A 22,880-nucleotide genomic window follows, 5' to 3' on the forward strand; every position below is an offset into this window, starting at 1 on the left:
CCTGTCTGGGAAGATCCCACAGGCCGCAGAGCGGCTGGGCCCGTGAGCCATAGCCGCTGAGCCTGCACATCCGGAGCCTGTGCTCCGCAGCGGGAGAGGCCACAACAGTGAGAGGCCCGCGTACCGCAAAAAACAAACAAAAACAAACAAAAATGCTGAACAGCAAAAAGACTGCCAATGTTATTAGATATCCCAAAGACAAGGCTTTTTTTAAAAAATTGCTAAATATATAAAAAAAAAATTTTAAGTATTTGACTCTTTTGACTTCTGGGAGTATCTTTTTTTTTTTTTTTAATCGAAATCTGTTATCCTTCAGTCTACAAGTACTCAAGACACAGTCGTTTCAGGAAAGCACAGCACACAGAGTTCCTATGTCTCTTTTCTGGCCAAAGCAATCAAGCCCAAGTCTTCACATAAGCCACAAGGAAGGAAACTACAGGAAGCCACGCCAGGGACTACTAACAGGCACTTGTCTCTCAGCCAGCCACTGCCTCAGTCACATCCTTGCCGGAACTAGAGTCTGAGCCGGTTCTCTAGGCTGAGGTGGCCAAGGCAGTGTGGACCGGGTCCACCCAGTGCGGCCCTGCGGCACCCCAGCCGCCGGGTTAGTCCCAGAGGAGCCGGAGCCCGCCTGATCGCGGATGCCCGGAAGCCCAGGTTCAAGCCTTGAAGGCGCAAGGGTGTGGGGGCCACCATCGGGGATTCCGCCAGAGAGAAGGCAGCAGCCGCAAAAGACCCTCCACTGGCGTGTCCAAGAGCCTGGGCCGGGTCTGAAGCTTCCACCACTACCTCCCGGGATAAAGCCAAGCAGCGCAAACTAGCGGGAGCTGGGGTCACTTAGCAACCAGGAGCTCAGAGCGCGGACGCAAGGCATTGGTCACGCGCGTCAGGTGATCAGACGCCACTGCCCACTGGGAGATTACAAAGCAGCCACGTGATGCGGCTCAGGCGAGTTTCTGCAAGGCTCTGGGACGGCGGGCGTGGTGATGGGGCTGGAGGGGCGTTTCTTGGGGTTTCCGCCCTGGAGTCGTAAGAAGTCCTGGCTTTGGCTGGCTTGACCGAAGAGAAACGCAGCCGGCAGTTGAGGCATTTCTGCGCCGGCTATAGCGAAGCGACGAAACGGTGCTGAATTGGGCTCAAGAGTCTAGTTTGGTCGTGCAGGAGCATTTCCTGAGAATAAGACTCGTCAGATGCTGAAATTTGCCTTCCGAAACAGAGACAGTTCTGACCAACCGGTTTAACACGAGCAAATGTTAGGATGCCAAGAAGTTTCGTGACAAATAAGGGGTGAAAATTAGGGATATAAAGGATACTGAATTGGGCAGTATATTCAGCGCTGGCTAAAAGAGAGATACTGCATCTGGGACGAGAGGAGTTTTTTTGGGGCGGGGGCGGGTAGAGGGACTGTCTTGCTGAAGTAGTTGTTGAAAAGGTAGAACTTACATTGTGAATTTAGAGAACTAATTCAGCTTCTCGTGAGTGAGGGGGCGGAGCCTAGTTATCCACACGTCAGTTCATGAAGTCTAGGTCCCAGCGTGCAGACCAGGATGTGTGGGCACCCTGCAACAGGCCTGTGAGGCCTGGCCAAAAAGAAAAAACAAAAATCTAATTTGAAAGGAATTTGACGAGAGAACTTGGGATGGCCCAGCTCTTCTTTTTACAAACTGCCCAGGAGGTTGTTGGCAATCCTTTCATTCTAACAAATTTCCCTCTAGCAAGCAGAGGGGTTTGAAGTACTATTGGCAGGACTTCTTGGTGGTCCAATGGTTAAGACTCCGTGCTTCCACTGCAGGGTTCGATCCCTAGTCGGGGAAGTTCTGTATGACAAAAAAATAAAATAAAGTACTACTGGCATATGCCTTGCAGCTATCCTTGGGTCTTCTTTCACACCCCATATCCAATGCATCAACGAGTCCTATTGGCTATACCTTCAAAATGAGTTCACAATCTGACTATCTCCACTTTTCTCTACCTGCACATCTACCACACTGGTTAGATTCCCCCATGATCTTTCACCTGAGTTTTTGTAATAGCCTTCTAACTAGTCCACTTTTGCCTTCCTCCACAAGTCAGTCAAAGTGATTTTTTTCATGTTACTTCTCTGCACAACATGCTCCAGTAGCTTCTTATTTCAGTCAGTAAAAGCCAAGGTCCTTTCAATTACTTATCACATAATCTGGTCCGATGGGCTCCTATCCACTTCTCCTCATTCATTAATCTCCAGTTCTGTTCTTCATGGTGTTTCTTCAACAGGGCCAGTATCCTTCCATATTTAGTTCTTCACACTTGCTGTTACCTGTGCTGAGTATTCTCCCCAGATGTCCACATGATTCATGCCTTCACGTCATTCATTTGCTCAGGTGTCACCTTGTAATATAGGCTTTCTCTGACCACCATGTGTAAAGTAGCAACCACTGTGTGCCCTAATTCCCCACCCCTCCCGAACACTTGCTTGCTGCTTGTTTGTTTTTTTTTCTATATAACACTTATCACCACCTAACACATTTTATATGTTCTTTGTCTGCCACCCCCTCCTAGAACATAAACTCCATGGGGATAGGCACTTTGCCTTGTTTCCTGCTGTACCATTAGTACCTAGAACAATGTCTGGCATGCAGTAGGTGTTAATAATGGTTTGTTGAAGAAATAAATAAATGGTCTATGCCCCATACAGTTCTACTGCTGATTATGGTGAGTGGACCAAAGTTGCTCCATGTGGCTAAAGGACTTTGAACATATCCACAGTATTGTAATGACTCTGACATTGGCAGTGCCCACTCTCAGAATGCTTTGTATCCACTTTGTATCTTTTTTTTTTTTTCTCTTTTGCGCTATGCGGGCCTCTCACTGTTGTGGCCTCTCCCGTTGCGGAGCACAGGCTCCGGACGCGCAGGCTCAGCGGCCATGGCTCACGGGCCCAGCCGCTCCGCAGCATGTGGGATCTTCCCAGACCAGGGCACGAACCCGTGTCCCCTGCATCGGCAGGCGGACTCTCAACCACTGAGCCACCAGGGAAGCCCAGCTGATGACTTATACCCTGTTAAAATGCAAATACCCTAAGAGAGATCATATTGAGTTTCCGCTGTCACTAGTACCTTAGTGTGAATTAGTCCAAATCCTTTCTTGAGAGCAAGTTTTGAAAAGGCAAGTGAAGAAAGTAGGAGCACATGAGAAGTAAGAGGAACAGGTGGAGAGAAAGTTCAGAAGCCAAGGAAGGAGCTTGCCAAGGACAAACTTTGGCTTATTTTGTAGTTTTGCCCAGGGCTGACTCTAATAATCAAAGTATATATTGATCTCTAGCTCCAAACTTCTGAGTAGGAGATTATGGCGCTTGAAATTACAGCCATATTTACCTGAAATGTTTTGATAGCCCAATGAGTACAAGGTGCATCTGAAATGAGGAAGCGTTGACCTAGAATTTAGTGGGACTGAAACGCTATCAGATTTTAGGAAAGATAAGCAGGAAAGGAAGGAGGCATTGCATTATACATATGCACATGATCCCAGCCTAAGAAATAGGAAACCCAAAGAGTTTTTGTGTTAAGGTAAAATGAGAAAAATGGAGCATCATCTGCTATCAGTTGACGTGCCAGGAAAAATGAGGAGAGATAGGCCTCTTTGAGCAACCAGGAGCTGATGAGGAAGTAAAGTTTTAAAGAGCAATATATATCAATACCTGCTTTAAAAAAAAAAGAAAGGCAACCTCACCAGACACCAAATTTGTCAGCACCTTGATCTTGGACTTCCCAACCTTCAGAGCTATGAGAATTAAATGGTTTACTGTTAAGTGCTGACCCCACCCCCCACAAAGAAAAAGCAGGCACAAATATCAAACAAATACTTACAGTATTTGGGAGATTTAATTCCTATTGTGTGGAATTTTTTAAATCAACTAGGGTAGATATCTTTACTGATTTGCTCTTTTTTTTGTGTGTGTGGTATGTGGGCCTCTCACTGTTGGGGCCTCTCCCGTTGCGGAGCACAGGCTCCGGACGCGCAGGCTCAGCGGCCATGGCTCACGGGCCCAGCCGCTCCGCGGCATGTGGGACTTCCCGGACCGGGGCACGAACCCGTGTCCCCTGCATCAGCAGGCGGACTCTCAACCACTGCGCCACCAGGGAAGCCCTGCTCTTTTTAATATACAGAAGAATTAGGCAAGAATCTCAAAGTAGACAGCAACTTTGCTGGTGGCGACCAAATGGTGAGGAAAGTCAGGGTTTTGGAGCACAGCAAGATTTCCCCACATTTAAAGTGCAGGCAGAGCATTTGTGTTCTAGTCAAATAGATGTTTTCACTCTTCGAGTTTCTTCCAGTTTGGAGAATCTGCCACTCACTAGCTGAGCGAACTTGGGTAAGTTAATTAAAATCCCCACACCTGTTTCCTTATCCATGAAATGGGAATGAATACTAATCGTTCCTATCTCTGAGGGCTTTTAGAAGGATAAAATGAGGTCTCACATTCAGCAGTGTAAAATAATGGTTAAGACTGTGGACGTGAGTTTTATTTATTTATTTATTGGCCATGCCCTGCCACTTGCGAGATCTTAGTTCCCCGACCAGGGGTCGAACCCGCCCCCCCTGCCCCCCTATCCCCCCACCCCCCACACACACCCCAGCAGTAGAAACATGGAGTCCTAACCACTGGACTGCCAGGGAAATCCCTAGACTCAAGTCAGATTGCCTGACTGGAATTCGAGCTTCCATTTGTGTGTCCTTGGGCAAGTGACTGACCCCTCTCTATGCTTCAGTTTCTTCATCGGTAAAATGGAGATAATACCTCACAGGATTGTTGTGAGGATTAAATGACTCAACACGCATGACATTCATGGAGGAGTGCCTGGCAAGAAGTGAGCATTGCAAAGTTAGCAAGCATTTGCAAGGTTCTTGACAAACAGCAATGATCATGGAACTTCTTGGTAGCCCTGCTTGTCCAGGCCTTGTCCAACCCACCCCATCCTGACTTCGAATTAAGGACCAGAGATGTCTGAAGCTATTTGTGGTCACAAGTAATAGAGGTGCAAAGTCCATCTCATAGAGTGGTGAGAGAGAAGTGGGAGGAGCTACTGTGAGCCAGATCACAGGAGGCAACTGATCAGAGTCCAAAAGGCGTGAGGCCCAAGAGGAAAGGGTCTGATTGGTAGAAAGCTGCGGGCTTATATTAGTTAGGATTCTTTTGGTTGCAAATTTTGAAAACCATAAGTCAAAATGGTTCAAGGAAAAATGTACCCACTCAAATGCCCATCAGCCACAGAATGGTTGAATTATGGTGTATTTCCCAAACAAAATACAACGAGAATGTACAAGTTATAATTACATACATCGATATGGACAAAACCCACTTAATGTCGAGTGAAAGAAGGCAGACACAAGACTACATGCTGTGTGAGTCCACTTACATGTGGTAGAAAAACAAAATGTATCTATGCTATTAAATGTCAGGATACTGGTTACACTTGGATGGGTTTGGGGAGGGAGAGTTAGTGATTAGAAGGAAGGCTATGGGACATCCCTCGTGGTCCAGTGGTTAAGACTTTGCGCTCCCAATGCAGGGGGCCCGGGTTCGATCCCTGGTCATGGAACTAGATCTCGCATGCTGCAACTAAAAGATCCCGCATGCCGCAACTAAAGATCTCACACACGGCATCGAAGATCCCACGTGCCGCAACTAGGACCCAGCACGGTCAAATAAATATATATTTTAAAAGATTACTATTAATTATAGAAAGAAGGATAAGGGGGGCTTTTTTTTTTTTTTTGCGGTACGCGGGCCTCTCACTGTTGTGGCCTCTCCCGTTGCAGAGCACAGGCTCCAGACACGCAGGCTCAGCGGCCATGGCTCACGGGCCCAGCCACTACGCGGCATGTGGGATCTTCCCGGACCGGGGCACGAACCCATGTCCCCTGCATCAGCAGGCAGACTCTCAACCACTGTGCCACCAGGGAAGCCCAAGGGGGGCTTTTGAGGTACTGATAATGTTCTGAACAGGGGTGTTCAGTTTGTGAAAACTCACCGTATACACTTAAAATGCATGCACTTTTTGTGTATTATGCTGCAATAAAAAGTTCTCTCTTTTTTTTTAGTTTATTGGCTGTGCCTATATTCAGTGTACCAATTATTGTTCTTTGTAACAAACCACCCCAAAGTTAGTCACGTAAAATAACCATTTCATTATGCTCACAGATTCTGTGGGTCAGGAATTCAGAAAGAATACAGTGGAGGCAGCTCCATGATGTCTGGGGCCTCAGCTGGGAAGACTCAAAGGCTGGAGATGATTCAACAGCTAGGGTTGAAATCAACTGGAAGTGTCTTCATTCATGTTCTAGGAGGGTTTTCCTGGTAATTGGCTTTGATCTCAGCTAGGTTGTTGCCTGAACCATCTATACATGTTATCTCCATGTAGTCTCACTGCCTGGGGTAGTTTGGGCTTCTTCACAGCATGGCTGCTGGGTTCCAAGAGCAAGTGTTCCAAGAGAATCAGGCAGAAGCTATATTGCCTTTTATGAACTAGCCTCAGAAGTCACACAGCGACACTTATGCCAAAGTCCATCTGCCATAATTCAAATGGAGGGACATATACCCCATGTCTTAATGGGAGGAATGTCATGATTACATTATAGCATGAACATATAAGATGGAAGATATTGCCGTGGCCATCTTTGGAAAACAAAATCATTAACATCTGGGCACCAACAGAAAAAAATGTAACACAAAAATCTGTCAGCTCATGATTCTAACTTCAGCTGAACCCTTGATACCATCTGGAAATTCTACATCATTTCTCTACTCAATTTGCTTCAACTTACAATGGTTATTTCAAACCTTCTCTGCTGTAGTAGGCGCTAGGTATGTCTCACCTAAAACCTGTTACAACCCCTCCCCTGCCCCACCCCCCACCGCGCACCCCATTCATACCTTTTAATGAGGTGAGAAAACCTAAACACTCACTTTTCCTGGCTTTTTTTTTTTTTTTTTTGCAGTACACGGGCCTCTCACTGCTGTGGCCTCTCCCCTTGCGGAGCACAGGCTCCGGACGCGCAGGCTCAGCGGCCATGGCTCACGGGCCTAGCTGCTCCGCGGCATGTGGGATCTTCCCGGACCGGGGCACGAACCCGTATCCCCTGCATCGACAGGCGGACTCTCAATCACTGCGCCACCAGGGAAGCCCCTTCCTGGACTTTTCTTGCATCTGTGTGACACAGTTCTGGCCAGATGTAAGCAGAAACCTACTGGGGGACTCCTGGGCAACCTCTTGCTTGAACAAGAAAATGATGCATGGGGTGGAGACAACCAGCTATATCATGACCGTCAGGGAAAGGCCAAAAGATTTGCCAAAATACTGTCCCTTGTATCACTGAGTCACTGAACCAATGCTGCTGTCTACCTTCAGGCTTCCTATCCCGTAAGAAAAATAAACCCTCACTTGCGTAAGCCATTGGTGGTGGGCTTTCTGTACCTGATAACAACCACTCTTCTCCACCCCGCCCCCTCCCTCCACCTTCTGTCTTTATGCTCCACAGAAAACCTTCCCTCTTCCCTTACAGAGATACATCTTCTGCTGGTCTTTCGCTTACTTTCTTGCCACCAAACCTACCTACACTTACCTGCATCCATAGCCATCCTGACCCCTCCTTCCCTCCTGTTATAATAGAAGAGGGTGTCCCTACTCCGTGGATGGGGGAGTGGGGAGTAAATGGGGAGATGCCAATCTTGTATCCATTGTATCCTCCTCTTTCCCTTTCGGTTTTCTGACTCATCCTCATGTTTTGGGCTTCTATTTCTCATCAGCTATGTGGCCTTAAACAGGCCATTAAATGGCCTTAAACAGGCCATTAAAGTAACACATATTTTATCGATAATAAAGCACTGCAATAGGTGCTGGGGTTTGCCAGGGCTAGGAAAGAAGCAGTCCAAGTAGAGGGAAAACTATTTACGAGGCAGGGAAATGGAGCTTAGGAGGAACTGAAAGTCACAATGTGGCAGAGAGGGCAGAGTGCAGACAGGGCTCAGGAGGCAGGGCTGAAGAGCAAAGCAGGGGCCAGTGAGCAGGGGTTCGTGATTTTGGTTTTAACCCTAAATCATCAGAACAAGAAGAAAAGTAAGCTGTCTGAGCCTCAATTTCTACTTTGGAAAATATGTCTGAGAACAATCTGCTAGGTTCTCAGTCTCCTGTATCAGTCTGAGAGTTCGTTAAGGGCAAAGACCTGTATTTTTACGCATTTTTGTACCCACGTGGCTATTTGCCAACACGCGCTCAATAAATGCCTGTCGGATGAATAAATGAGATTTTGGAGTCCTCCACCGACGTCACTTACTAAATCAAGCAATTAATACTTATTTCTTTCTCTTCGTTTGCTCCCCTTTCCTCGCCCTTCCACCCTCTCCCGTCCCCAGAGCCCTGCAATCCTCTCCTACTTCCCGCCTCCCCTTCCCAGCTCCGCCCCTCCGGTGCGCCGCGAAGGCGGAGCGGGTCAGGCGGGCTTTACGGCATCGGCGTTGCGGCGGGGCGGGGCGCCGGGCGGCTGGCGCGCTTGGCGGCAGCGGTGGGAGGCAGGCAGGCCGGCAGGCAGGCAGGCAGACGAAGTTGCAGGCGGGTGGTGGCGGCTGTACTTGCTGGTGAGGGTGGGAGGGAGTGAGTCACTGAGCGTGTGTGAGGGAGGGAAGGAGCGAACGGGCGGGCGAGCGAGCAGCCCGCGCCGTCCGCCTGCAGCACCAGCCAGGCCCCGCCGCCGCCGCCGCCCCGCGCCGAGGCCGGGCCGAGCCGAGCTGGGTCGGGCCTGGGCCATGCTGCTCACCGTGTACTGTGTGCGGAGGGACCTCTCCGAGGTGACCTTTTCCCTCCAGGTCGACGCCGACTTCGAGCTGCACAACTTCCGCGCGCTCTGTGAGCTCGAGTCCGGCATCCCCGCAGCCGAGAGCCAGGTACGCTGAGCGGCGAGTGGGGCCTCCCTCCGGAGCTAGCCCTCCCGCCTTGGGGCCTCACGCACTCCTTTTGCTGCTGGTGAGGAATTGGGGGGTGGAGGAGAAGCAGGATGGCCATTCCCAGCCCACCCCCGCATCCGGGAGGGAGCTGGAATCGGTGGCTGCCCCCATACGCCCCGAGCGTGGGGTGGGGTGCTGGGGGAGAGAGCGGAGAACCTGACCGCAGACGCACCCACTGCAGCCTGAGGAGCGCGTGCACTGTCGGGCGGCCCGCCCCACCTTGTGGCTCTTTGACCCCTTCTCTAATTTCTTGAGTTTGGGGTGTCGGCGTAGACCTAAGAAGAAGCCGTAGATTTGCAAGGGTTCATGCATTCTGCTTCCCCAACCAGAAATACCAGTTTGGATCACTGTGGTAGATGGATGTTCATCTGCTTTTTTGGAGAGGGCTCCTGCCTAAGTAAACGTAATTTACCTTTAAGTGTAGAGATTTGCGCTGGAAGTGAAGGGAAAAGTTTGAGACTTGCACCACCTTGTTTTGAAGCCTCTGGAAATGCTCTTTTCCCTACCACATGCGTTTCTGGTTAAATTGTTATTTTTTTAAAGTAATTTATTAGTTCAACCGAAACTGTTTCTGTGGTTTCTTCCCTGGTAGTAGGCCAAGATCCCTCTTTCTTTCAGGTCACAGTTCAGTTTGGGTGAGTTCAAAGCTCAGTGCTAGATGAGGATATTTGCTTAAATATGGCCTCAGTGTGATTTGGTTGTTTCATTTCCCTTGCCCTGCTGGAAAGAAATTAAGCTGCTCTTACATTTTAATTTATTCTTAAAATGTATTCTTAAAATGCTCTGACGCTGCCACCAGACAGATTTGGTGGCAATAACTCTGTGGCCTTCACACTGAAACATCTAAATCCTGACTTGATAAGTGGGCCTCGGAGGGCATAGTCTAAACATTAAGAAAATTATAGAAGTCATCCAAGGCCCCAGAAGGTAAATCTTGATTTGCTACTGCAGTTATGAAATAGTTCCAAAAACTATTGCCTCACTACAGCTTGTTCTGCCCTGTGCTACGGTAAACAAGTGTGTCAATATTTTGTTCAGAAGTGAGTATGATTCCTTTACACTTTGAACTTTAGAACCTTGGCATAAGCTGAATATCAAGAAAGAATTTATTTGGGGGCACAAGGTGTCACTCAAATAGGCATTCTGGCAAAAGGGATTCTTGGAACTTCTGTTAAAAAAAAAAAAGAAACCACAAAAACTCAGGAACCAGCTCCTGTCAATGAATCCCTCAGGTAGAGAGCTAGAAAAGAGCAGTTTAAGTAGGGAGGGAAAATCAACTCAGATTTTTGAAGGTGGCTTTTTCAGTTGTTTCTCTTCCCTCTGGCTGTGCTTTCTACCCTGGTTATAATCACCAGCTGGTGGGGGAAATAAAAAATTAAAATGTAAATTGACTTTGTTGGGCTTGGGAGAAGACAAAGATTGTGATTTCTGTATTCCTGCACTTTTTGAGATGGCTGTAGCCAAAAGAGGGTGTCAGATCGAAAGACGATTAATTGTATGGTAAGGCAGGCACTGTCCTGCCGGTGCGGAAGGTTAGCGGTACCTTATTAATTGAACGGTTAGGCTAACTCCAAATTCTTTCTTATTCATTAGGTCAGTGTTTTGGCATTCACTTCCTTCCCAAGCCAAATTAGCATATGGAAACCTGGGCTCCAACTAGTGTTAAGCCTGTATTACATAGCCGGTAAACAGCTCCTGTTTTTCAAGTTTGTTCTGTTGGCTCCATTGTAACCTAACACAGTGTCTATTTTAGGATGTCTGGTGGTCCGTTGTCTTTCAGTTGCTTGCCCATCAAGCAGGAACAGGATCCACCCTAGACACTTGAGTCATTTCCTTTCACCAAGTCATAATAGTAAATATCATTGTAGTTTTTATGCACAAATACATCATTTTCACTTACTTGGGGCCTCCCCCCACCCCTCCTTTACCTCCCAGGGTTCTCCCATATTACTCCTCTTCCCCTTCTTCCTCTCCAAGTTCTCCTGGTCTCTTTACCTTTACTCCTCTTACTTCCCTTCTCTGTTCTCGTTCCTTCACCTCCATTTCTGACTCCATTTCTAACGGGAATTTTTTTTTTCTTGTTTTTGGCTATTCTTTTCTGTTACTGTGTGTCCAGACCACTGGTCTGCAAACTTTTTCGGTCACGTATCCCTCTGAGTAAAATGTTTTGGAACATGCATCTGTGTGATGTATATAATAAATAATATATATGAACTAATGGTGTATGCATAATATAAATGCATGTATATTACATGTATGTAATAGCTGTAAACATCAATTATATACATGAAGTAATATCTTAGGTCATTATAAACAGGCACAGGATAGAATTTAAGGAAGGATAAACTAAAATGGAAATGCAAATTCTAATTATTTTCTGTTTTCTTCCTACATCCTTAAAGAACTGTGTCGCATGTCTGCCCCACATTAAGAATCACTGGTTTATAATTCAGTCTTTCAGCATCAGCATCGACTGCATAAGGATATGCTTGGAAAGGGTGTTAATTTTTAACAGCTCTAGTCTGATTACAGTAGTTATAATGCAGTGATAACAAATTTAGAATAGGAACAATCTCCACTTGCACATGTGATAGAAGCTGGGCATGTTCCATCTCTTAACACAAGTGTGGGTTTGGAAGCCGGTCATGGCCCTGCTTGATGCTTTGATGCAGACTTGGCTAGAGGAACTTCAAACAATTATTAAGAACTTAGCTTCACTTGAAATTAATATCTTTGCATTTTTGAAAGATTGTTATAATTTATCCCTGTAGGTGGCATGTGGTTAAAAAAAAAAAGTGTGCAGAATGTATAAGAACTCTCAAATGAAGGCATATTTAAATACGAAATAATAGCAGTAACTGTTCCTGGAAATGCAGCTCTGCACACAGCATGATCTATTTGTTTTTTTATTTTGTTTAAAATAAGAACTATTTTGTTTATTTTTATTTATTTGTATATTTATTTTATTTTTGGCTGCATTGGTCTTCGTTGTTGCACACAGGCCTTCTCTAGTTGGTGGTGAGCGGGGGCTACTCTTTGTTGCGGTGTGCGGGCTTCTCATTGCAGTGGCTTCTCTTGATGAGGAGCATGGGCTCTAGGCGCTCAGGCTTCAGTAGTTGTGGCACGTGGACTCAGTAGTTGTGGCGTACAGGCTTAGTTGCTCTGCAGTATGTGGGATCTTCCCGGACCAGGGCTCAAACCCGTGTCCTCTGCGTTGGCAGGCAGATTCTTAACCACTGCGCCACCAGGAAAGTCCCTGTAAAACACTATTTTATTTATTGTTAGTATTTTTTAATAAATTTATTTATTTATTTTTGATTGTGTTAGGTCTTCTTTGCGGTGTGTGGGCTTCTCATTGCGGTGGCTTCTCTTATTCTGGAGCACGGGCTCTAGGCACGTGGGCTTCAGTAGTTGTGGCACATGGGCTCAGTAGTTGTGGCTCACGGGCTTATTTGCTCCGCGGCATGTGAGATCTTCCCAGACCAGGGCCCAAACCCGTGTCCCCTGCATTGGCAGGCAGATTCTTAACCACTGTGCCAACAGAGAAGCCCAAAACACTATTTTAAACCAGTAGAAACAGAATTTCTTTTGTAGCTGGTTTTGGCATGTTTATTTTCACAGGTAATTTTCATGTATTTCTTTTCTGATAAATACCACATATTCATTATAGAAAACTTGTAACATATAGAAGAGGAGAAAAGAACACCATTACTTATTACCTTATAACTCAGAGATAACTGCAGTTTGCTTTTTAATGTATTTTTTTCTTCTTATATAGTTAAAATATATCTTTAAAACATATGGCCTGAACTGTAATAAACAATTTCATACCTTTCTTCAGTCAACACTGCATTGTCAGCATTTTCCCATAACATTTCAAATTCTTGCAGTTTATCATTTTAATGGCCACATAATATACCATCATACAGATGTACTGCAATTTATTTAACAGTTTTCATTTTGCTGTGCTTTTTTTTTTTTTTTTAAGAAGGAAAGGAGGGCTTCCCTGGTGGCGCAGTGGTTAAGAATCCGCCTGCCAATGCAGGGGACACAGGTTCGAGCCCTGGTCCAGAAAGATGCCACATACCATGGAGCAACTAAGCCCGTGCACCCCAACTACTAAGCCTGCACTCTGTAGAGCCCGCAAGCCACAACTCCTGAAGCCCAGGCGCCTAGAGCCCATGCTCTGCAACAAGAGAAGCCACCGCAATGAGAAGCCTGTGCACCACAACGAACAGTAGCCCCCGCTCACTGCAACTAGAGAAAGCCCACACGCAGCAACAAAGACCCAGCACAGCCAAAAATAAATTAATTAATTAATTTTTTAAAAAAAAACTTTAAAAAAAAGAAGGAAAGGAGGGAGGGAGGGAGACAAGAGAGTTTGTGATGGTCTACTATTTATTTATTTATTTATTTAAAATTTGGCTGCGGTGGGTCTTCGTTGCTGCAGATGGGCTTTCTTTAGTTGGGGCGAGTGGGGGCTACTCTTAATTGCGGTGCGCAGGCTTCTCATTGCGGTGGCTTCTCTTGTTGTGGAGCACGGGCTCTAGGCACGTGGGCTTCAGTAGTTGTGGCACGTGGGCTCAGTAGTTGTGGCTCGGGGACTTTAGAGGGCAGGCTCAGTAGTTGTGGCACACGGGCTTAGTTGCTCCGCGGCATGTGGGATCTTCCCGGACCAGGACTTGAACCTATGTCCCCTGCATTGGCAGGTGGATTCTTAACCACTTAGCCTCCAGGGAAGTCCCTTGCTGGGCATTTGAATTGAATTGGGGACATTTGGAAGCAGTTATGAGTAACATGTCCATGGATACCTAAATACTTAAGGCTTTTTTTTTTTTTTTAAGAGGAATCTAGGATGTCCCTCAGGTTTGTGGGGTTTTTTTGTTTTTATTTATTTATATTTATTTTTGGCTGTGTTGGGTCTTCGTTTCTGTGCGAGGGCTTTCTCTAGTTGCAGCGAGCGGGCGCCACTCTTCATCGCGGTACGCGGGCTGCTCACTGTCGCGGCCTCTCTTGTTGCGGAGCACAAGCTCCAGATGCGCAGGCTCAGTAGTTGTGGCTCACAGGCCTAGTTGCTCCGCAGCATGTGGGATCTTCCCAGACCAGGGCTCGAACCCGTGTCCCCTGCATTGGCAGGCAGATTCTCAACCACTGCGCCACCAGGGAAGCCCTATACTTAAGGCTTTGTCTCCATTTCTGATTATTTCCTCAGGATAAAGTCTTAGATATGGAATTGCCAGGTCTTTTGGGAGGCTTTTAGTAACTTGTCAAGTTATCTTCCAGAAGGGTTGTAAAAGTCAAGCTGACTATTACATGGGATGGTATGTGTAGATCACTTGGCATATAGTGGGCTTTCAACTAATGGTAGATACTATTATGAAGCCATTCAAATGTGATTCCAAGGGTTTCGTGGCCAGTTTATGATCCTTAATGCTAGAAATGTACTGTTATGATTTCTGTTGATTGATTGAAATCTCTCATTCAGAGACCAGGAAACATTTGACATCATGCCTAAAGGCTTTGGAGTTGTATTAATTAGTGTATTGTTAAATATTGGTTAAGATGAGAATTCAGTCTCTAGGGTGCCTCCTCTGGAGAAGTACTAGCAGTTGTGCCAGTTTTGGAGATTAAGACTTGTAGCAGGGCTTCCCTGGTGGCGCAGTGGTCGAGAGTCCGCCTGCCGATGCAGGGGACACGGGTTCAAGCCCCGGTCTGGGAAGATCCCACATGCTGCGGAGCGGCTGGGCCCATGAGCCATGGCCGCTGAGCCTGTGCGTCCGGAGCCTGTACTCCACAGCGGGAGAGGCCACAACAGTGAAAGACCCGTGTACCGCAATAAAAAAGACATGTAGCTGTATAAATTTTTCTGTTGTATGTTCTTATAACTGGCAAAAATTGAATTTTGAGCCTTATAACCTTTGAGCTGGGTATTATGAATGGTAGAAAGTATCACCAATGCCATAAACAAAACTCATTTTGTTTTGACTGGTAGAAATTTGAAACCATTGGTCTACTAGATACTCATATTAAGTTGGAAAATCATTCTGATTTATTCTGGAACTCAAGCTGCAGAATAATTGTCTTAGATTCTTAAGCCTATTTTAACAACAACAACAAAAAACCAGTTCTTTGTGGCAGTCATAATTTCAACTAAGCTACTGCTTGTCTCATCTATGTCCTTGGACTAGAATGGTATACACCTGCTGCTTTGTCAGTATGAAGAATGTTTGATCCTTACCTACATTCTGCAGTCTAGTATTTTTAGGAGATTGGGGCAGATAGCAGTCCTCCACACTTCATGTTACATGTTGGATGGTACTGACTACCTGGATCTTACATTTTTGTTGTTAGGTCAGGCCGCCTTCTTTTTAAAAAATTATGTTGTCTGCTGAGGAAAAACTGTTTAGCTGAACAGTGATGGAATGATGTATGGCATCTGTAAAATGGGAATCCAGAGAGTGAGGGGTTGGTAGTGAGTGCTCCTTTCTTCATGTTCAGGGCAGGGGATACGTTGAGCAGTGGACAGTGTTTGATCCCCCTGGTGAGTAGAGGCCCTTAGGAGTGATAGGTGGCTTAACAGCTCTTGTAAAGGTCACCCAGCTAATTCACCATGCCACTTTGGACTTATATTTGGGAAAGTTGTATGTGGTACTAGGAAAGGGTATGGGCTGTAAAGTCAGGCAGATGTGGCTCCAATCCCAGTTCTCTTCTCAATAGCTATGGAGCCTCAGGTCACCTAACAGTAATTTGTCTCCCTGTACATGAAATGGGACAATTAATATCTACTTCATAAATTGATTATGAGACTTAAACGAGAGGATATGAGGATTAGGTGGAAGACTGCGAGAACCTAGTAAGATGCCGGCTCCCAGTAGGAGCTCACTCAGTGGTAGCCGTCTGCCATTTTAATATAGCTTTCCATGTAGCATTTCCAGCCTGAAGAAAATTCAGTGATCTTGTGGATAGGAGCATTCTGATTCTCCCGAGTTTGATTTCTCGTTGTAGACAAGTAAATGTTCTCTTATAAGTACAGTTAGAGTACGTTGACTGATCCTGTGTCTCTAAATATACTGATAGTTGAATTTCTGACCCTAGAAAATTAAGGAGTAGGCCTTAGGCCACTGGTACTTTCATTGTGGTTGCTTCACAGAGTTGAAGCCCCCTTGTAGGAGCTGCCTGCATGGCATTTCTCTTGCATGCCTCTTTCTTGCTGCACACCTCAACCCATGACACTTGTCACTTCAGATTTGTGGTGGTTTTTAAAGCAATCCCAGAAGTTATAATATGACTCAGGTTGTATTGCAAACCATCTATGTTGATTCTGGTATACTTTTACTATGAGATATATGCTTAAATAAGGGAGAGTGAATGGGTCGATAGAATGACAGTTGCAATCTATTGTAACAAATTTTAACTTCACAGGTGAGGGTAAGAACTAACAATACTTTTTCTAGTCCTGTATAGAACTTAAAAAATATAATTCAGCCTACAAATTCTGCAGATCATTTTTTTGTTTAACCCCAGAAGTATTTGATTTTGGAAGGAACTAAATTGAGTTTCCTGTTCTATTTCTCATGTCATTGCAAATTCTGAGATCAGATAAGACAGATCTTTTTTTTTTCCAGTTTAAATCCTGTATTTTTCAGGTTCTGTGTCAGGCAGTTTTACTATGAGAGCTATGAGGACACTTGAGGAAACATTGTAAAGTGGTAGTGTAGCAGAAAGACCTGGAAGGGATAGGTGTAATGATTATCTAGCCCCAACTGCTTGCTTGACAAATGGGAACTGTGAAGCCTGGACCAGCTGAGTGTCGGGGGCCCTGTCAGAGCCAGGACAGAACTCAAGTTCCTCAGTTTGCCAGTGGCCTCATGGAAAGTGAATTGTTAAGAAGAAAACCTTTCAAAGCCAGAGTCTGTTCTGAATGCCCCTCTACAGAGTAGGTCATGATGCGGGTTAGGTTTTGTGTTCCTTCATGGTGAAATCATAGTATGCCCTTTGTCCCTTTTCTTTCCACAGCCCGTTGTTTCATCTGTTTTTATGCTCTCAGGCTTATCTTCAGTGTTCGATTGCACATCATAAAAATATTTTCCTTAGTAATACATCCCTGATCCTTTTTTCCATCTGTGTTTAATTGTTCTTTTTTAAATTTCTTCCACTGTTATCTTCCACTCATAAACATAAAAGTGATAAAAGTTTGGGGAAGGTCGAAGAGAAGGAAGAACTCGGGAAGCTTGTGTGTGAGACCATTTAAAAGTGGACACAGTACAGTCATGTACTGCAGGGTGACTGGAGTTAACAGCACTGTATCATATATTTGAAAGTTGCTAAGAGTAGATCTGAAAAGTTCTCATCACGGGGGCTTCCCTGGTGACGCAGTGGTTGAGAGTCCGCCTGCCAACGCAGGGGACACGGGTTCGTGCCCCGGTCTGGGAAGATCCCACATGCCGCGGAGCGGCTGGGCCCGTGAGCCATGGCCGCTGAGCCTGCGCGTCCAGAGCCTGTGCTCCGCAACGGGAGAGGCCACAGCAGTGAGAGACCCGTGTACTGGGGAAAAAAAAAAAAAAAAGTTCTCATCACAAGAAGAAAAATGTATAACTATATGGGGTGATGGATGTTAACAAAACATATCATGGTAATCATTTTACAATATATACATATATCACATCATTATGTTGTACAACTAAAACGAACACAGTGTTGTATGTCAATTATACCTCACTAAAACTTGTGGGTGGGGAGTGAACATATTATTTAATAGTATTGCAGTTATCATCCCCAGAATAAATCATTCCCATTTCCCTCCCTGCTCAATATTAAATCTAAAATTGTCTACTTCCCATAGCTTTATTTGTCCTTTAATTCAGCAAATACTTGGGCACTATTTATCTACCAGGCCCCTGTTCTAGGCATTTGGGATATGGTGAAAAAAGTAAAGTCCTTGTCCTCAGAGTAGCTTACATTTTAGTGGGACAGAGAGACCATAAAGAAAAAATATATAATATGGGAAGTGAGGGTGCATTTTAAATATTAGGGAAGGACTCTGAAGAGGTAGTGTTTGATCAGAGACCTTAAAAAAATGAACCGGGAAAGAACATTCCTCAGGTAGAGAGAACAACAAGTGAAACAGCCTTGAGGGGGAAGTTGCTGGTATTATTTGAGGAATAGCAATCATGGTATGAGATGAGGTCATGGGGGAGCCAGGGAGCCGAATTGTTTGGCCCTAATAGTTGACGAGAAGGATTTTGGCTTTTATTCTAGGTATGATGGGAAATCACTGGAGGGTGTTGAGCAGGGAGTGACATTCTCTAATGAAGAGGAAAACTGTAGTCTTTCTGTTTTGTGACATGTTGCTTCTCGGTGCTTTATTCTATTAAATCTTTTCTGGTTGCAGATTGTCTACGCTGAAAGACCTCTCACAGACAACCACAGATCACTGGCTTCTTACGGCTTAAAAGATGGCGACGTTGTGATTTTACGACAGAAGGAGAATGCAGACCCTCGCCCTTCGGTGCAGTTCCCAAGTACGGCATCTCATAATGGTTTCACAGCCCTGGCAAGCATTAGTAGATAGCATAGTTCAGAGTTTTGGATTTGCCTTGGATTCAGGCTGCCAGAGTTTTGGATTTGCCTGACTCTGCCACTTGCTTGCTGGGTAACTTCGGACAAGCTAACACTCTAAGTCCATTTCCTCATCTGTAAGATGTGTGTTATAATTAACCACAACTCGTAGGGTTGATGGGAGAATAATGCATGTAAAACCTTCAGCACATAGCAAGCCGTCAGTAAATATGAGCTTCCGTTGTTATCAGTGATCATTTTATCCTTGAGAAGGACTTGAGACGCTGCATATGCCTCTGCTTCCTGGCTGACTTTTGCTGCTTTGTGTCTGGCATTCAGTGATAGGCCTTTGCTGAGCATTTTACAATCAGCCAGGCACTTGCACCCACATTTCAGGTCACCTCATAACTTTTGTAGGGAAGAGATACCTCTTGACAATTTTTAAATCATATCTTCATAGCTAGTAAGTGAAGGCACAGGATTTAAAACTTGGTGCTTTTCCCGTTACACTGAGCCTTATGAACCTGAAGCAGCTGACCACCAAATCCTGGTTCTTTCCCACCATCTTTGTTAATCATGTAAAAAGAAACTGTTATTTATCTTAGATGCTACATCTAGAATCTGTGCATTGGGAGTTAGGAAGTGTCTGTGTCCTTGAAATAGTGTGCAGAATTGTGTGGGCATCTGTGCATTTGATGGGGAGAGGGTCCATAGCTTGCTTCTGATACTCAAAGGAGTTTAGGTGTCTGGGTGATGACCGACTCCAGTTTAGAACACAGTGCTTCCATTCAGCCTGAAACTGGAGCTATAAGAGACGATCAAGCCCTGTTACTTTCAGATCCAGATTACATTATTCCCTTGGGGCTACTGTTAAACTTTAGAAAGGGAAGAGGTTCACATAAGCCAATCAGTAAAGCCCAAATCTTCCTGTGGTTAATTTGGTGAAATTGTTAGTTCTGAGATTCACTGTTTCTTGTTTTTCCTGTGCTGTGCCACAGGGACAAGAGCGCCAGTAGGTGGGGGAGGGGAAGCAATTCTGATCTATAAGGTAAACAAACAAGTTTTTCAAAATTATTCCGAAGTGAGTGGACTCTCAAGATAAGTATAACAAGGTTGAGATAAAAATTTCTCAACCCATAAGGAAGACCCGCCCATATATGTTTTGCTGGTTGACCTAGATTAACTACCTCACAAAGATCATCTTATTCACTTCACTTTTTCATTGGTTCGAAGTTCATGTCCATGTACACGTACACACACACACACACACACACACTGCCAGCTGAGGTCTGTTTGAAGAAAAGTGCCTACTTGAACCCATGCTAAGAGGCACAAACCTTACTCCTGAGTTTAAGCATTTTCTTTTTCTCTTTGAAGTCCAAAAGGCTTCAGGACAGCCCCAGACTTGGAGCAGGTGCAATCATCAGATACATTTTGGGGTTGAAGAAATGTGGATTCACTCAGTCTTAGCCCATCATTCTGGTTATACCTAGGGTTTTACGTTTTTTGTTTTCTTTTTCCTATTTAAAAATACAATTCTTTTTTTCAATAACAGCTTTATTGAGATATCATTCACTACCATACAATTCACTCATTTAAAGGGTACAATTCACTGATTTTTAGTATATTCAGAATTGCCTAACCATCACTATGATCAATTTTAGCACATTTTCATCATCTTTACAAGAAACTCTGTACTCATCAGCAGTCATTCCCCACCTGCCCTCATGCCTCCTAGCCCTAGGCAACCATCAGTCTACTTTCAGTCTCTGTATTTTCCTATTCTGGACATTTCATAAATGGAATCATATAATATGTGGGTCCTTGAGGTAAGGTTCCCTTTTATTTTCCTTTCACTTTAGTAAGGTCAGCTCACCTTGGATTATGGAACCTGGGAGTGTGGCCTGTGAACCTGTTAAATCTTTTGGTGTACTGAGCACTGAGAACCTGTGCAGGTTTCTTTTCTTGTTTTTTTCTCTCCTGTGAAATGATTACACCTACTAGCTTTCCAGGGTATGAGAAGAGTTAGCAGTGATGCACAGATGAAAGTGTAAATTCAAAGAACTAATAAGTGTGGCACATACTTGTAGAAGTTAACATCTAACATTTATGCTGTTCACTTGTTATGTATGGTATTCTTTACCCAAGGTGTCAGGGCTCTTTGGAGCATATGTGAAAGCAGACTAGGATTTTTCTTAAGAACCACATCGAGCTTTACGTGGTTATGTTTGAGATTGGCTTTGCTTTTTTAAAGACATAAGTAAGTAAAAACTTATTATCCTGGGATATTTTATAAGCCAAGAATTTGGGATTATTACCATTGTCTTCCTATCCCTACCTCTACTCCCCAACCCTCTGTTTTTCTATTCTTTCCTACCTATTCACTCTCGGACTGCAGTCTTTGTATTCAAGGTCAGCGTGAGAAAGAACCAGGGAAAGCGCATTCGGAATGTCTGTGATTACCATCTACTACTACTGCATACCACATATGTGCAAATCTGCTGTTTCCTTCAAATACTTGTTTTTATGGAGTCATTTGAAGTAAACTTCGAATCGATTTTCCCCAACAGACTTACCCCGAATAGACTTCCGTAGCATAGCTGTGCCTGGCACGTCAAACACCCGGCAGCGCCAGCCAGCAGGAGCACAGCAGTCCCACTCATCTCCTGGAGAGGTAGCTTCATCTCCTCAGGGCCTGGACAATCCAGCCTTGCTCCGAGACATGTTGCTGGCCAACCCCCATGAGCTGTCCTTGTTGAAGGAACGCAATCCACCCTTGGCAGATGCTCTGCTCAGTGGAGATCTTGGTAAGCTTATGAAATGTGAAGGCTGTCAAGCTGACCTGAGGTGAATAGTTGTATCACGGCAAATGTGGAGAAACTCAAGCAACTGGTGTGTTCAGCCCACTGTGTCGCATGTTGTATTGAACATATCAGTTGGTCTGTGAGAGGTAAATTAGCGCTGATGTCAAAGGCTGAGTTAGTTGGCAATAGTGACAGTTTTAGGGCTATGTAGAGTTCTGAAGCAGCTCAACCAGCACCTTCGTTTTCCTTTCCTTCCTTTTTTTTTTCCCTAATCATTTTAGCAGTGTATAACCCAGGTACAGATTTTTTTTTTAATTGAAATATAATTGATTTACAATATGGTGTTAGTTTCAGGTGTACAGCATAGCGATTCAGGGGTTTTTTTTGTTTGTTATTTTGTGTGTGTGGTTTTTCTTTTTCTGCAGATAATATCTTGTAATGACCAGGTACTGATATTTTAACCTGTTTAGTTAGAACCTCAGTTAAAGAGAGTACCAGTTAACCAGCTGATGCCAGTTAAAATGATTTCGTTCCAGGAAAACAGGTCCAGGGCCACCAGCCTGTTTGGCAAAGTGCAACCCCTTTATTCTCATTCACCGTAAATTTAACAGTAGTGCGGTTGTCACCAACAGTTTATTTGGGGCTATATTTTAGCCATTCTTGTATTTAACAGAACATTTGTTTTTAGCCATCTTTATGAATAAAGTTTTCTCTGCACATTTCTCCAGTTTTACTCCTGGGTTTATGAAACCCTACTGATTAAATTTTAAAACATAACACACTTAATAACTTATTCCTCAATAACCATTTTTAAAATTTAGGTAATATTTACCTACAGAGAAATACTTAGATTTTAGGTATACAGTTCGTTGAGTTTTGACAAACTAATGTAACCAGCACCCCAATCACAATATAGAACATTTCTTTCACTCCAGAAAGCTCCCTTATGTTCTCTTCTAGTCAGTTTCCTCCCCTTATAGGCTCCAGTATTCTGATACTTAGAGGTTAGTTTTGCCTAATTTTCATCTTCATGTAAATGGAATCATATAGTATGTCCTCCCTTGTGTCAGGCGTCTTTCACTCAGTGTTTTTTAGATTCATCCCTGTTGTGTGTATTAGTTCATATGACCATTATTTTGGTTTCTTTAATGTCTTATGCAGCGTATCTTGCCAAAGACCATGATGATGGCACTTGTACATTTATACATTTGAATGTACTCACATTTACGAGATAGCAAATAAAGGTGGTTCTTGTAACATACATCCATCTTACAGCAAGCAGTGTTTTCTCCTTGCTAATTTTCCTGCTTCGTATCCATCGGGTAATATAGACAAACAGTAGTTTGCTTATAATTTATCTGCTTTAAGGCAGAGTGTGTTGTAAAGGAAACAAAAGTAGAAGAGGAAAAGAGGGATAGTAGTGCTCTCTTTTATTTCTAGGTAATAGGATAATAAGGGCAGTGGGGAGGGGAGGGGTAGCATCATTTATCTGCCACACTGATTTAAATTGAAAAGTCATCGTCTCTGAGATGATGTCT

General features: G+C 44.5%; 1 protein-coding gene across 4 annotated transcripts in view; it reads left to right on the forward strand.

Annotated features, from left to right (window-relative positions):
• Positions 1 to 8,602: 8,602 nt before the first annotated feature.
• LOC132427427 (protein DDI1 homolog 2) overlaps positions 8,603 to 22,880 on the forward strand; it is a 36,061-nt gene continuing 21,783 nt past the window's right edge. Inside the window, exons 1-3 of one of the 4 annotated variants that reach the window (XM_060014921.2) lie at positions 8,603 to 8,920; positions 18,372 to 18,501; positions 21,109 to 21,345. In XM_060014921.2, coding sequence (XP_059870904.1) covers positions 8,783 to 8,920; positions 18,372 to 18,501; positions 21,109 to 21,345 — 505 coding nt within the window. In that variant the 5' untranslated portion in view covers positions 8,603 to 8,782. The remainder of the gene's footprint in view (positions 8,921 to 18,371; positions 18,502 to 21,108; positions 21,346 to 22,880) is intronic. The other 3 variants (XM_060014894.1, XM_060014902.1, XM_060014912.1) reach the window with 3 other exon arrangements.

Source organism: Delphinus delphis, chromosome 1 (genome assembly GCF_949987515.2).
Source record: "Delphinus delphis chromosome 1, mDelDel1.2, whole genome shotgun sequence".
In the NCBI taxonomy this organism is placed as follows: domain Eukaryota; kingdom Metazoa; phylum Chordata; class Mammalia; order Artiodactyla; family Delphinidae; genus Delphinus; species Delphinus delphis.